The 16301-nt window shown below is 47.7% G+C and overlaps 1 protein-coding gene across 1 annotated transcript in view; it reads left to right on the top strand.

Annotated features, from left to right (window-relative positions):
- Positions 1-14873, top strand: part of foxo3b (forkhead box O3b) — a 27534-nt gene extending 12661 nt beyond the window's left edge. The window contains exons 3-4 of the mRNA XM_062467000.1: positions 11760-13224; positions 13448-14873. Coding sequence (XP_062322984.1) covers positions 11760-13196 — 1437 coding nt within the window. The 3' untranslated portion in view covers positions 13197-13224; positions 13448-14873. The remainder of the gene's footprint in view (positions 1-11759; positions 13225-13447) is intronic.
- The last annotated feature ends 1428 nt before the right edge of the window (positions 14874-16301 follow it).

The following is a 16301-nucleotide window of genomic DNA, read 5'->3' as shown; positions in this document are numbered from 1 at the left end:
GTACCTGTCCCTGTACTTGTTACAAATGGTTATAAACTTGAAATTTGAACAGATAAATACACAGATTCACACATATACTCACAGATTCTCTCTCTTTCTCACTCTCTCTCTCTCTCCCTTTCTCTCTCAGCACCATAGGCTCTATTAATAGCAAACTAATATAAACATAGACTGCTGTGTGTAGGGGAAAGAGCTCCACCTCAGCAAATCAATGAAGGCCACTGTCCACCTGTATGTGTGTGTGTCTGTGTGTATGGGGGAGGGGGGTGGGTGGGTGGATGTGAAACCTTCAATGAAAATATGCATGTATTTACCAGATTCCCTTGAGCCTTTGTGTAGGTGTGTGTGTGTGTGTGTGTGTGCGCGGGTGTGTGTGTGTGTGTGTGTGTGTGTGTGCGGGTGTGTGTGTCCACATGTGTGTTTTGTCATGTATGAGGCAGTGTTACTACTAAGCCGCGATCGCCTGACAGAGCAGGGACAAAGAGAGGGATGGAGGAGAAGGGAGGAGAAGGAGGAGAGGGCCTCTCATGTCCTCGATGACCCCACACCATACCGGGTGTATGGAGACATGCACCCTCAAACAACCAGCAGGGCAGTGTTTTAATTCACCATGCCTGGGATCGGGATAAACGCTGGAATCTAAAGCCAATCCAGTTCACTTGTTCCTTCATATAATTCCATTACAAACTCCATGACAAAACCTATCAGTGTTCCATGGATAGAGAGCGGGACAAAGTACATTTACATTTAGTCATTTTAGCAGACGCTCTTATCCAGAGCGACTTACAGTAAGTACAGGGACATTCCCCCGAGGCAAGTAGGGTGAAGTGCCTTGCCCAAGGACACAACGTCAGTTGGCATGACCGGGAATCGAACTGGAAACCTTCGGATTACTAGCCCGATTCCCTCACCGCTCAGCCACCTGACTCCCCTAAGTAGTGTATGCGTGTGTGTTACAACACACGTCCACCTATCATGTGACGTGTGGATTATTTTCTATGTTTAGAGTGATCCTGTCAGCACTGCATGGAGCACATACACACACAAACACACGCACACACACATTTCCACACCGCACTCGTTAAATCAACAGATAAACAGACTTCATAACATTCAGATTGATATGGATTGATGGCAGCGAGAGCGGGATGGAGATGGAGAGATGTAGAGGCGTGTAGAGAGGAGCCGTCTCAGCGGAGCTGCGTGTAATGCCAGGGACACTTCAGCTTGTCTGGCCCCAGGTGGCTGGGATTAATAAACCTAAAGCACTGCCACAAACTGTACGTGCGCATACACACACACATGAACATGATATATAAATAACACCCAGGTGATGGCCTGAGTGTGGTCATGCGGGACAGGGTACCAAGCTTCTCTGCTCCGCAGACCTAGCAGACACTGCTGTCACGGAGGAGACTGAGGAGAAGATAGGGGACGGAGGTGAGCAGTGATAAAGAGAGATTCAAGAACACAGAGGTAGAAGAAGAGAGAGAATGTTAGGGATTGAGAATACTCTTGTCACATGAAACCAGGAAGTCATGTGACCCGACCTACAGGCAAGAGTCTGTGTGTTGTGCGTGCACGCTTGCGCACACAATGTTAACTCAGCAAAGGTCTCACCCAATGTTAAAACACAGCTACACACTAACACACAATACCAGCCACCTTGTGTGTGTGTGTGTGTGTGTGTGTGTGTGTGTGTGTGTTTGTGTATGCACACAATGTTAACTCAGCAAAGGTTGGAGTCTCACCCAGTGTTGAAACACAGCTACACACTAACACACAATGCCAGCCACATGGTGTGTGTGTGTGTTCCTGTCACTGATAAGTAAGTCCCCCCTCCCATGTGTATAACTCAGCTGTGGAGTGGGAGGAAGAGAGCTGACAGCCTGGAAGTGCTGAGCTCAGCAGAGAGGGAGCCAGACACACACACGCACGCACAAAGGATGGATGCACACACAACTCTCCTCCCCCCCCCCCCCCCCAAACACACACACACATACAAAGATAGAGACGCATACACCTACACACAGTTGAATCAGTTGAAGTCAGGTCAGGCATGTTTGTGGTACACTGAAACATGGACCTCCAGACCTCTCCAAATGCACACACACACACCAAACACACAGAGACCTATTTGTGTGATCCCATCTGCTTTTACTGTTCCCCAGGTTGGTGTGATGGAGGGAAAGGTTTACGTTTAGATATAGTTATAAAAGTCTTCTCTTGTTGTTCTTATTTTGGGGTTACTAAGTAGCTGTGCTATGTGTTTGAGTGTTTTGCAATGTGTTTGTACTGTCTTTTATGAGCAAAAGCACCAGTGTGTCTGTATGTGTGTCTGTATGTGTGTGTTTTTTGTTGAGTGAGTGTATGTGAATACAGTATGAAAGGGTTTGTAGGGTGTAGTATATGATTGGGGTGTGGTCCATGGTGTGTTTGCTCGTAAAGTTGCAGTGTGTGTTAGTGAGCCTTGTTTTTAGCTATATCCAGTCCAAAGTCAAATTCACCAGGGCCCCATCTCTAATTACTCCCAGATGTGGGCAGGGCTACAGTACAGCACAGGAGCCCCAAAGCACACACACACACACACATCCACACACTTCAAATACACACACTATACTACACGCTACACTACACCCTATACTACCTCCATTACACACCAAACCCCCCACCCCATTGTTAGATTTCATCATCAAACTGAACACCGTCCTTCCTCCTTCTCCAGTGTCTGGTGTGTACGTGTGTGTGTGTGTGTGTGTGGGGGGGGGGGGGAGGGGGTCTGTGTGTACGTGAGTGTGTGTGTGTATGTGTTTTAGCACTTGTAGGAGAGCTAAATCTAGGAGGGCATTTATAGGAAGAAGGGGGGCAGGGAAGGGGGGAGGGTTAGGAGCTGGGTTAGGTGAAAGGGAGGCACGGAGAGGTCATTTTCGGGAAACAGTTGGGAAATCAAGGGATTCCCCCCCCCCCCCCCACACACACACACATGTTTATTAGGGTAGTGAACCTCAGCCAACCCCTTGCCCAGGCACATAGGGGTGTAAAACATATACACCCCTATGTGCCTTCCTCAGTCGCTCCTTCCCTACCTCCCTCCCTTTCCCTTCCTCTCTCCTTGCATACATACTTTTTGGACCTACACAGCCCCCTCCCTTCCTCCGTCTACAGCCTGCCTCTTTCCCTCAGCTCCCCACCTCTCTCCTTCTTCCACCTATACATCTTCTTCCATCATTGTCCCTCTCTTTGTCCTGAACAGTAAAGCTAGAACTCCGCTGCCCACCCCGCCCCCCCCCCCCCCCCACCTCACGGCCCTCCCCCCACCTCACTGCCCCCCTCCCCCATTGAATGGGACTGTAATTTATCATGTAGGCATCATGGCTCTTTAAATCCCCAGAGCTCACGCGAACATGCACACACATGCTTACACACACACACACACACACACACACACCCACACTCTCTCTCTGTTTTGGTCTCATTAATCATGTATCCATGTGGAAAAGCCCATTCATGTGTACCTCTGTCTATTGAGTCTGTACGTATGTGTGTTGGTGTGTATTTGTGTGTAGTTGTTCAGTATTCCAACAGTCTCCACTGTGTTTACCTTAGTATGCCTGTATAGTACCACTTGGGGTTCCAGATAATAGCGTGTGTGTGTGTATGTGTGTGAGTCTGTGTTCTCTCTCTCTGCTGTGTGTGTGCTTTCCCTGTGTGTGATCCATGCACCCACACTTCGACACCACACCCTCACGTGACTGTCACCAGGAGCAAGCGTTATTTTTAGACAGGATGTGGAAACAGAGAAGGTTCTTCAAAAGGACATGGTGTGGGGCCTCCGCAGGGCCATGCAACACACACTTGTCACACACACTAACACGTGCGCACACACACACTCATCAACAACTCTCACCTTCACCTAGATATTAGACTACAATTCCCAGGTAGTGGACAACAAACAGTAATTGATTCTGGTATTGAATTAAATGATAATGGGAATTGTAGTTTCACTAGGTACTGCATTTCTCTCTAAGGATCAGTGGGGGGAGAGAGATTCTCTGCGAGAGAAAGAGAGAGAGAGAGACAGGTTCAAATTGAGAGAACATCTCTGAGAGAGAGAGAGAGAGAGAGAGACAGGTTCAGAGAGAGACATCTTTGCTTGACTTTCTTTGGATCCTAATGTTTGTTCCATGCCTGTTTCGCTCCCTCGCTCTTGCAAACCTCTGTATCTCTCTCCCTCTGTTGCGGTGATCTGTGTGTGTGTGTGTGTTCTTGGCAGGAGTACTTGGGCAGGAGACTTCAGGACGTTCTGTGCTTGTGCTGTATTGATAGAGCACAGCAGGGCTGTCCTGTCCTGCCCCTAACTGAACTGCGCTAAACTGGTGAACACACCCCTTCCATCCCCTACAACAAACATACTGGAATACATACACTTCTGAAACACATATTGGCAAACGCAGCCCTACCATGAGCAATACCATTATACAGACAAAGATGCTATTCAGTGAAGTCAGGTGCATGGTGTGTCTACGTGTGTGTATGCGCAGTATGTGTGTGTGTCCGTCCATGTTTGTTTATGTTATGAATGCATTATCAGTCAGCACATACATGCAGTGTGTGTGTGTGTATATACATGTGTATTTTCGTTGAAGCCACTGACGGGTCACTAAGACAAGAGACCATGTCTCTTTCTGTGATTGGTTCTACCACGTGGGCTGGGTCGGCCAACACCCCCATTCTGGCCATCTGGATTGGAGGAGACCGAAAAGTAAACAAGCAGCTCTTTTAACATGTGGTGTTACACAACAGGCGGCTCCAGAAATGTATTGATTGCGTGTGTCGGTGTGTGTGTGTGGTAGCTGGGCCTCTTTAATGAATGACAGAAGCAAGCTGTCTGTAACTTCAAGGGGTCCGAACCTAATGAAAATGAGGCCTACCTGTGTGTGTTGGCGTGTGAGTGGGCGGCAGTGTCTGTACTCTGACTGGCATCTACTATGTGACATTAATGGTAGCCAGAGACAGAAACATTGTGAAACGGAGAGATAATAGAGGAAGGAATGGAGTTCTGGAGCCACCTTCCTTATTCTGACCTCCAGACCCCATTCAGTGGACGCACAGCTACTTACACACCCACACACGTACACACACACACACACACACCCTCACACACACACATAAACAGAGAGCCCAACCCTGTCCGGAAAGAGCAGATTTGATTGAACAGAATGGAATGTTCTCTCTTCTTTCCAGCACTCAGGGCAGCTGGAATTGTGTGTGTGTTATACGTGTGTGTGAATGTGTTGACACGCCTGTGTGTGTGTGTGCGTGCGTGAGTGGGAAGGGTTACATTATAAATAACTATGTTCTAACTGTGCTCTCCTCTCTGCTCTGTATCAACTGCTACCCTACAGAATATTTTTTAATCACCTCATGCGAGTCAAAAATGAGTTTGTCCATTCTCTCAGTTTTTTTTCTCTCTGTCTTTCTCTCTCTCTGTTTTTCTTTCTCTGTCTTTCTCTCTTTCTTTCTCTCTGTCTTTCTCTCTGTCTTTCTCTCTCTCCATGTCCTATTTTGATCTATCTGTATCTCTTCTCTTTCTTCCTCTCTCTCCTCTTTATTTCTGTATTTTGCCCTATCCCTGACTCTATCGAAGAGATTTATTTGCACACGCACACACACACACACACACACACACACACACACACACACACACATACACACACACACATAGACATGCACACACACACAGATCTTTACCTGTTGCTCAGTGAATCTCTCTAATCTGGTCTTTGTAGGGAGTCCCCAGATGTGGGAGGCAGGACTGATGAAGCTTCACCATGACTACATAGTTACATAAGCATTGTTTGACCACTCTGGACACTGTTGACTTTAGACTCAGATTAGCCTGGCTTTACATAACGTCAGGTACTGGGTTTGACCACACACAAACACACACACACACCCTCTTGAGTGACATTGCCATGATAAGTACACAAGAAGTGTGAAACTCATGTCACTGGAGGAAGCCAATCAGCGGTGGCATAGCTGTATAGAGGGAGGAGCTGTGGTTAAGTGCCTTGTTGGACTCTGACCTTTGACCCCTTTCTCCCTTACTTCATCCCTGCTGATACTGTCACCTTCTGGCCCTGAGATATCCTCCAACACATTGGGGTGCCCAGCTTGCAGGGTGTCTGTCTGTCTGTCTGTGTGTGTCTTTGAGAGTGCACTAAATTGAGAGGACAGGGCCATGTTAGTACCACCCTGCTCCTGCCACACAAAGCTGGTTGTGGTCTTAGTTAGCTTGTGTTGTGTGTGTAGGGGTTAGTTAGCTTGTGTTGTGTGTGTAGGGGTTAGTTAGCTTGTGTTGTGTGTGTAGGGGTTAGTTAGCTTGTGTTGTGTGTGTAGGGGTTAGTTAGCTTGTGTTGTGTGTGTAGGGGTTAGTTAGCTTATGTTGTGTGTGTAGGGGTTAGTTAGCTTGTGTTGTGTGTGTAGGGGTTAGTTAGCTTGTGTTGTGTGTGTATGGGTTAGTTAGCTTGTGTTGTGTGTGTAGGGGTTAGTTAGCTGGTGTTGTGTGTGTAGGGGTTAGTTAGCTTGTGTTGTGTGTGTAGGGGTTAGTTAGCTTGTGTTGTGTGTGTAGGGGTTAGTTAGCTTGTGTTGTGTTGTGTAGGGGTTAGTTAGCTTGTGTTGTGTGTGTAGGGGTTAGTTAGCTTGTGTTGTGTGTGTAGGGGTTAGTTAGCTTGTGTTGTGTGTGTAGGGGTTAGTTAGCTTGTGTTGTGTGTGTAGGGGTTAGTTAGCTTGTGTTGTGTGTGTAGGGGTTAGTTAGCTTGTGTTGTGTAGGGGTTAGTTAGCTTGTGTTGTGTAGGGGTTAGTTAGCTTGTGTTGTGTGTGTAGGGGTTAGTTAGCTTGTGTTGTGTGTGTAGGGGTTAGTTAGCTTGTGTTGTGTAGGGGTTAGTTAGCTTGTGTTGTGTAGGGGTTAGGCTGTTTCCGGTGTTGGTCGGGGTTAGTGGTTTTCATTGTCTTCTGGTGTGAGGGGGTAGTGGTAGTTAGTTAGGATGTGTCTGCAGTAGAACGCAATCTTTGGAATCAAAAGCTTGAAATCCAAGGTAAACTCACAAATTATACGAATAACCACCTCGAATATAGTGGTGAGAAGGAGAGAGAGAGTACAAGAGAGTAAAAGAGCGAGTGAGAGAGAGGGACAGTTAGAATGAGAGAGAGAGGGGGAGAGAGAGAGAAAGAGAGAGAGAGAGAGAGAGAGAGAAAGAGAGAGAGAGAGAGAGAGAGAGAGAGAGAGAGAGAGAGAGAGAGAGAGAGAGAGAGAGAGAGAGAGAGAGTAAGAGAGATTCCTAGCGTGGTTGCTGACAGTGATGAATTGTTCCCACATGTTGCTGACGGACAAAAAGGCCTCTGTGCTCCAAAGCTCTGGCTGCAGCTGGTGTGTCCACATACACACACACGCACGCACACGCACACAGACACACACACACATGCACCCCCCCCCCCACACACACACACACACACAGCTGGTGTGTTCATTTAAGAGAGCAAGGTAAAAAGGCAAGGGGAGGTTTCATGCTCACACAGTGAGGTGGTGAGGCCTCTGCAGTGATGGAGGGAAAAACAGAGAAGAAGAAAAAATGGAAGAAAAAAGTGCAAGAATCTGTCAGTTACACATTAGCTATGGAGCAGGCGAGAAGCACAGGAATAACCATGTGGTTTTCCCTGGTGAGTGTGTGTGTGTGTGAGTATGTTAGAGCTGTAGGGCTATTCGTGAATTACAGCCACCGTCTCAGTGAGACAGTTTTCTTAATGGGCTTTAGGAATAACCCATAGGAGCATGTGTAGTAGATGTAAACACACAAACACCCAGAAACACTCTCTCAATCTGTCTCTCTCTCTCACACACACACACACACACACACACACACAGTAACACACACTCTAGCTCCTCAGCTGTATAGTCCTTCCTGATGAAGGATATGAGCTGCGTCTTGGAAAAAAGTGGGAGATGAGGAGAGGAAGCATGAAACAAGTGTAGTGTCAGGGATTGGCAGCTATATGTTAACAACAGAAACTTTGAGATTCAATGTTCCCTTCTCTCTCTCTCTCTCTCTCTCTCTCTCTCTCTCTCTCTCTCTCTCTCTCTCTCTCTCTCTTTCTCTCTCTCTCTCTCTCTGTCCTACTCTCCATCCTTCTCCTTTTCTCTGCATCCCTTTTTTTTAGCATTTTTTTCACAAAACTTTATTGACTTTTTCCTTTATTTACATGGCCATAGCAGCTGGAAGTGCTTACCGTCTGTGTGCATTTGTGTGTATGTGTGTGTGCATGCTAGCGTGTGTGTGCTTTCTCGTGCTGTTTGTCAAAAAGGCGTCTAATAAAACAGCCTTACGTCAGCTCTCAGGAGAGACTTGCTGGTCTCTGTAGTCATCTTACCTCCAACACACGCAAGTACACACTCATGCACACACGCATTCACACACACATATACTAAACTTTGTGTACAGTAAACACACACACATTCATTGGAACACATGTGTACACACTGTTATTTACATTCACGTTTTCATGTGCCTTAACAGTTAACACATTTACGAGTAAAGATTACACATGTATAACCACACACACATATTCAGGATTACAATTCAGTCAAGCAAGAGACAGAGAGAAGGGCCTTAACAGAGTAATCCCATGGTAACACCAGAGTAGTAACAGAGTAATCCCATGGTAACACCAGAGTAGTACCAGAGTCACTTCTCTCAGTGCACTCTCACCCTGGACCTGAGCGAGAAGTCGTCTGGAATAACAAGATCTGGATTCCCACAAAACCTCTAAATAGCTTTTGGCTGCTCATGGACTTGAACTGAGGTCTGTTGTGGGACAGAAAGACAGGCAGAGAGAGCAGAGGGGCAGCGGACAGAGGGAGAAGAAGAGAGATGGGAAGGAAGGAAGGAAGGAAGGAAGGAAGGAAGGAAAGAAGGAAGGAAGGAAGAAAGAAAGAAAGAAAGAAAGAAAGAAAGAAAGAAAGAAAAAAAGGAAGCGAGGAGGAAGAAGGTTGTTTTCCTCGGAGGCCAGGCTGTGTTATATGCTGTGTCCCTGTGGGGCCATTCTGAGCCATGTGTTTCAGAAACAACAGAACGGCAACAGCACAAGAAGGAGGGGAAGAGTGAGGGAGAAAGGAGAAAACAAGAAGACAGATATGGGTGGATATGGCCAATACAGAAATATGGTGTAGAACAGTATTCTTTGTGGCTGCCCATGTAAACCCAGTTTTGGACTGTAAGAGTGTGTTTTCATATCTGTATGAAGAACCAACACACAGTGTGGAACACACACACAACACATAACACACATACTGTGTCTTAAACCTGCTAACAGAAGAGATAAACTACTATGGGAGACAGTCTCTCCTTGTCCCTTTATGTGTGAGAGGATAACCCATTAAAATGTGAATACTTTCTTTATCTCTCTCTCTCTCTCTCTCTCTCTCTCTCTCTCTCTCTTTCTCTGTGCTGACATTTGAGAATGTCTCTGTGTGGGTGTGTTGTGTTTTTATCCTTATCCTTTCATAAATGGGCCATAGTATGTTAGCTCAAGCCACCAGATGGCTGTGTGTGTCCAGATGGACATGTGTAGATGTTTGTGGTTCACTAGTGGGGGAGTTCAGATCATGTGGTAGTGTTGTTATGGAAGACCTTCTCAGCGTAACCACTGCAGGGTCCTCTCTATCTCCATGTCCAGGGGTCTCATTTATAAAGCTTGCGTACGCACAAAACGGGGCTGAAAATGTGCGTATGCCACTTTCCACGCAAAGGTTGTGATTTATAAAAAACAAACTTGACGGGAGAATGTGCGGTCCTCCACGCAAACTTTGACCCTCCCGTAGGCCTACGCACATTTTGGAAACAGTTGGAATCGGCGACGCAGATGACCGTACTGTAGTCAGAATGCAGAAAGTAAATGTGAGAAGAACGATTACTCGTAATATTTATATATTTTGTTTTCCTCAGACACGTTTTTTTCACTCGATTTCATCATTATCATGAAGATTAAATCCAGCAGTGTTATTTGCGTTTGTACTGAGTGATAATTGTTCCATAAACACCTTGTACAATCCAACTCAAATTTTAAATCAAAATTCAGCGTTGTCTCGCCATCATATTGTCCACTACCGGAGTGCAGGAGGGGGAAATGCCCGACTGCATGGAATGCAGATAACATCACATATCCTACCTTTAAATAACTGCAGAATACAGTGTATAACTAAATATATTTATTTAATACTGTGCATATATCATCATATATCAAAAACTGGAAATACAGTCGTTAAGCTCCCGTGCAATCGCTACACTCCACGTCATCAGTCCAGACTTTAATAGATTACTGTTCATAACAACGCTTTTGTTTTCAAATTGTATCTCGACTCGCGGTATACTGGCACAGTTACGCCACTCGCACAGTTTTTGTAATTGGTGATCTACCGGCCACCACATTTTCTGAGTTTTCGGGCTCCACCAATAGGCTAACAGTGTCTGAGAAGTTGTCATACGCTATGATTCACCGTAAAGAACAATCGCATGCCAGGGTCATGATGAGATACTAGATTAGCATTCATGAGGTGCTTTGCATTGACTATTTATGGTTAAAATGGGCGTGTTCAGGGCGGGGTACAATGCTGATTCACGTAAGCACACTTGTGGGTAATCTGTGATTTATAAAGGGAACATTGCTTACAGGTGTGCGTACGCACGGTTTTATAAATCTGAATTTTTGTGTGCGTACGCCATTTTAGGCTTTTGGGCGTACGTACACTTTTAGTAAGAATCCTACGCACAGTTTTATAAATGAGACCCCAGGTCTGGCCCCCCATCAGATAACTATCACACTCACACACAACGTACCATACAGTGCATACCTTCCTCTGTCCCTCTCGCCTCGCTCCCTTCCCTTACATCTACCTCCTTCATCCCTCTCTCGCTTCCTATCTTCCCCCCTTCGTTCCCGCCCTCCTTCTCACTCTCCCCTGTGTCATCCCTACTTCCACAAATGGTCCTCACATGGTTTGTGCATCAATACATATAAACAAGATAAACAAACAGTGACATCACGGTGACATCACTAGGAAGTGAAGACATCACATATCTGCTCTATAAACAAGTGCATGTGGTCATGAGGAGTAAGGTGTGTGTGTCTGCTGGTGTGTAGCGAACCTGTGGTCTCACTGCAGAGATTCTCCCTGTAACAACATGAAAGGAGCTTCTCACTGATCGATACACATCTGTGACGACTCACACACCCATCCCAACACACACACACCCACACACACCACACACACACATCCAAACAGACACCCACACATCCCCTCGCTGATCTGACACACACTTCAAGAGCTTGCTCATTACACAACCCCTAGACTGGGGTTTCTTTGTGTGTGTGTGATTAATAATGGAGCCTGCAGCAGACCCACACAGACACAGCAACTCCAGCCACAAACAGAACAATAGCAACATCCATGCTAACTGTTGCTGTGTGTCTTGCAGTCTGTCTGTTTCAGACTAACAGCCCAGTAGCTGCCTTTCCAATCAATGCTGCTGGGCTGGATGAGAGCCAGTCATTGAATGCTGAATCCACAACTGAAAAGAAATAGAACAAATCAATCATGATGACATGCACGACTTGCTCAAGTGCTTCCAGATATTTATTTGTAACTGGACTCTAACAAAATCTCTCCCCTTCTCTCCCTCTCCCTCCTTCCTTCCACCTTGCAGAACTCCATCCGCCACAACCTATCCCTCCACAGTCGTTTCATCCGGGTCCAGAATGAGGGAACAGGGAAGAGTTCCTGGTGGATGATCAACCCGGAGGGGGGGAAGGGAGGGAAGGCCCCTCGCCGCCGCGCCGTCTCCATGGACAACAGCAACAAGTACACCAAGTCCGCCCGCGGCCGGGCAGCCAAGAAGAAGGCCGCTCTGCAGGCGGCGGCAGCAGCGGCCGGCGAGGGGGGCGGGGACAGCCCCTCGGGCCTCTCCAAGTGGCCCGGCAGCCCCACGTCGCGCAGCAGCGAGGAGCTGGACGCCTGGACCGACTTCCGCTCGCGCACCAACTCCAACGCCAGCACAGTGAGCGGGCGCCTCTCCCCCATCATCGCTAACCCGGAGCTGGACGAGGTGCCCGACGACGAGCCGCCACTCTCACCCATGCTCTACTCCAGCCCCGGCAACGCCGCCGGTGCCCTGTCGCCTGGCAACGCCGGCGCCACGCCCAATGGCAAGGCCCTGCCTGCCGAGCTGCCCAGGTTGGCGGACCTGGCGGGCACCATGAACCTGAACGACGGGCTGACCGACGACCTGATGGAGGAGCTGCTGGACAACATAACCCTGGTGGCCCTGCCCCCTGCGGCCGGCGTCCAGCGAGGCTCAGCAGGCTTCGTGTTCAGCGGCAAGCCCTCCTCCATGGGTCCGCCCTTGCCTGCCTCCCCCGCCTCCTCCACCTCCCCCGCCAACGGCGCCAACGGCGGCTACACCAACTCCATCTTCGGGCCGCATGCAGCAGGCTCGGCGCTCCGGCCCGCCCCCATGCAGACCATCCAGGAGAACAAGCAGACGTCCTTCTCCTCCATCTCCCGCTTTGGCAGCCAGACCCTGCAGGACCTGCTCAACACGGACGGACACGTCCACAGCGATGTCATGATGACCCAGTCGGACCCGCTCATGTCGCAGGCCAGCTCCGCCGCCGTCATCGCCCAGAATTCCCGGCGAGGCCTGATGCTGCGCAGTGACCCCATGATGTCGTTTGGCAGCGCAGTGGGTGGCCAGGGCGGGCTCCTGAACCAGATCAACCACAACCAGGTGCCCAGAAGGTCCCTGAACGGGGTGCTGAACCACGAGGCCAGCAGTCAGGCCAACAGCAAGCAGCAGCTGCTCCACTCTCCACTGGGGGGGAACGGCTCGTCCTCCACCATGATGATAGACTCCTCCCTCTTCCTGAACGGCACAGGGGGCGGGGGCATCTGCCTGGGCCAGGATCGCTTCCCCACGGACCTGGACCTGGACATGTTCAATGGGAGCCTGGAGTGCGACATGGACTCCATCATCAAGAACGAGCTGATGGAAGCCGACGGGCTGGACTTTAACTTTGACTCTCTCATCAACATGAACAGCTTCGGCAGCACCAAGCACGGCTCCCAGAGCTGGGTCCCTGGCTGAGGTTCACGCACTGGAGCGGGCAGAGCAGGTGTGTGTGGGTTGTGTGTGTGTGTGTGTGTGTGTGTGTGTGCGTGAGCTTTGTGTGTGTGTGTTGTGCGTGTGGTCTCTGTGTATGGGTGTGTGTGCTTTGTGTGTGTGCAGCTGTGTCTATTTTCATTGTCTATTCATGTTCAGTAAGTTCACGTGTTGATTTCCCTCAGAAACCCCCTGACATCCTTCTGTTATCTTGTTATCTCTCCCATCTTGTCCAGGTATCCAAACTGTAGCAAAGAGAACATCAGACACCAAACGTCCTATCTGCCAAACCTGCCATTAGCACAACATAGAGGAATACGACCCTGCCTGTTTACAAATGAGAACACTACTCCTCACTCCCTTCTCTGACGGACCGTGGGCCCTGTCCCAGACCAACACTCACACCATGTGGCGGCTCACCTCGGGCTTCCTCGGCTCCAGCAAAACAACACGATAAACAAACTAGCAAGCAGGATGTGAAACCATCGCAGCAAACTCATCTCAGAATTATGCAATCTTCCTTTGAGACAAAAACAATAACCACCACAAGACAAATGTCCATGGATTTCAGAAAGAGACTGCTTACTGGATGCATGGGTTCCGGTAGGGTGAAAAGACTCATGGCTATCATGGTTGGTTGTAGTGTACAGTGCACTTGTTCCTGTCGAAGAAAAAGATAAAAGTACAAAAAAAGTGATGTGTTGTAAATCGAATAACAGTGGTTCTCTGGGGTGTGTTACGTTTAAAATCTTCCCTTTGTTTTCACTCACAGTGATTTGAAATGTTCCATGTTTGTTTTTGGACTTCCTGTTTAGCGTCACTGTTTCCTCGGCAGCATACATGTCTATGTGTTCAAAGTATTGATGAAATGATGATGAAGACGAAGAGTGAGGGAAAATATCTGCACTCAAACATACAAACCACACACACACACACACCTCGCCCCAAATGACAAGACTCCAAAGCCCTTAGGGAGTGGATCTCACAACACAATGCACTTCAGCTCTTTAATCGTTTTGTTATTAATGTTTAAATAGTTTGATTAGTTCAATTTTAAACAACTTACCATATATTGAAAACAACATATTAATGATACAATTATCCTAGTATCCTATCGAATACTATATAGAGAGAGATTGTTATCTTTTGTGTGTATCTAACTGTAAACAAAAAAAAGAGAAAAAAGAGAAACAGATAGCAGGAAGTAGCCATTGACCTCTTCGGCGCAGCACGGTCATGAAGGAGGGAGGGGTTCAGTAGGGGAGGGGATTAGGCTTTCCTAGCTATTGGCGGGGTTCCGCCGAGTTTGTTTGACACAGCATACTATGTAGCCAAAATAAAAAAACCTATGTGCTAGCGTAGCAAACATTTCCACGCCATAATGGGTGCTATGTTGACAGTGTTGAGTCCAGGCCATGGATAACAAGACCTGCGTTTTTACCTGCAGGACTGCAGAACCTGGGACTGCAGCCGTAGCATGGCAGGGGGCGGAATCTATAGATGGAGGGGGGAGGTTGTACTTTCAGATCCTCCCCCCTCTGGCGGCCACTCTTTCCTCTTGAACTAAAAACTATAAGCTATCTGTGTATAATTGCCAAATTACTTGAAACATGTACGTACAGTAGGAGATGCTGGCAGCCAAAAACACAACACAAAAACACATGAAAACACACTTACACACACTTACAAACACACACACACACACAGTTATGCAGACACATAGCTAGAATAAAGAGCAGGGATGTGTGTTGAACTCTGCTGTGTTTTTGTGGTGAGCAGGTGGGTCTTGTTATTATGCATATGTCCATCACTCAGGGGATAGGAGGAGACAGACCATCATTTGAACACCAGGTTCCATTTCCATGGTATCTAAGAACATTTGTTGGCGGAAAAAAATACAATTAAATGCTTGTGTTGTGAACTTCAAACCTGTGAACTTAGACTGCCTCCAGGAAGAGGGGTTAAATCAAATGAGCTAATCAGGTTGAAGACCAGCTTTCTCACTGGGTTCTGTTGGTTTGGTCTTATAAGTCTTTCTCCTCACCTTGGTCACATGACACACCCCATCACACACACCTTACAGGCACGCTTGGGGATTTTTCAAGCCCCTGTATCTCATAAGTGTGTGTTTAAGTGTGTATGTGAGAGTATGTGTGTGTGCAACCATGAAGTTTATTGTTTCCTGTTCATTTTTGTCTCACGAGGATATGTTATCCTTGGTTAGCCCCCATGTCATGCAGCCTCTGTGCGCATGACTGTACGCATCATGAACTGTATGAAATGCATGTATATATATATATATATTCATATATATATATACTCCCTCGATGTCCTACTATACTGAGGTAGTACTTGACCCTTTGGTTTCTGTGATTCCTTGGAAGGTAGAGATGAAGAACTAGAAAGTGAGCCACCATGACTTGGGGGGGGGGGGGGGGGGACTGGGGCGGGGGGGGGGGATAAAATGACAGAGGAGAAAAGGAAAACAGAAAAATGACAGCCAGTCACCATTTATGTAGCATCTCTGGCAGCCCTCTGTGTCCAGGGTAGCTACACGGAGGGCTGCTCTGTTGTGTAAAATAATGTACAGATGTGTGTGTTCCACCTCAAAGCTGAGCTGATGGAGTGTGTGCATGGCTCAGTATGATCATCCACTGTAGCAATGCTACCTGAGGTTTAGTGCATGACCCTTGACCCTTGACACCTGATCCTCCTACCCACCCCTGCCTGTGCCCCGTCCCAGACAGCACCCATCCTTACCCTTGCCTATATAGGCCTATGGTGCCCAGTGCTTTGGGAAACACAAGCAGACACAAACACATAACAGTGTAAACCCTCTAATATCATGAACATTGCGCACATTACACAACCACACAGGCACACACCAACCTTCCAGATAGCCTACAGTGTATGTGTGTGTATCAGTTACTAGTTTGTCTACTGTGAATATACTGTTGCTGATGCGAAGGTCAAGTTGGTGTTCCTAACTTCGATGGCCGACACAGAAAGGCCTCCACTCACTCTGCACACAGTAGCAAGTTCTACAAAGATCTAAGAGCGTTATTCTCCGAAAATAACCTTCATGACCAT

The sequence above is a fragment of the Osmerus eperlanus genome, chromosome 8, assembly GCF_963692335.1.
Source record: "Osmerus eperlanus chromosome 8, fOsmEpe2.1, whole genome shotgun sequence".
NCBI lineage: Eukaryota > Metazoa > Chordata > Actinopteri > Osmeriformes > Osmeridae > Osmerus > Osmerus eperlanus.
Note: the sequence above shows the minus strand (reverse complement) of the source record. Positions and strands in the feature narration are given on the sequence as shown.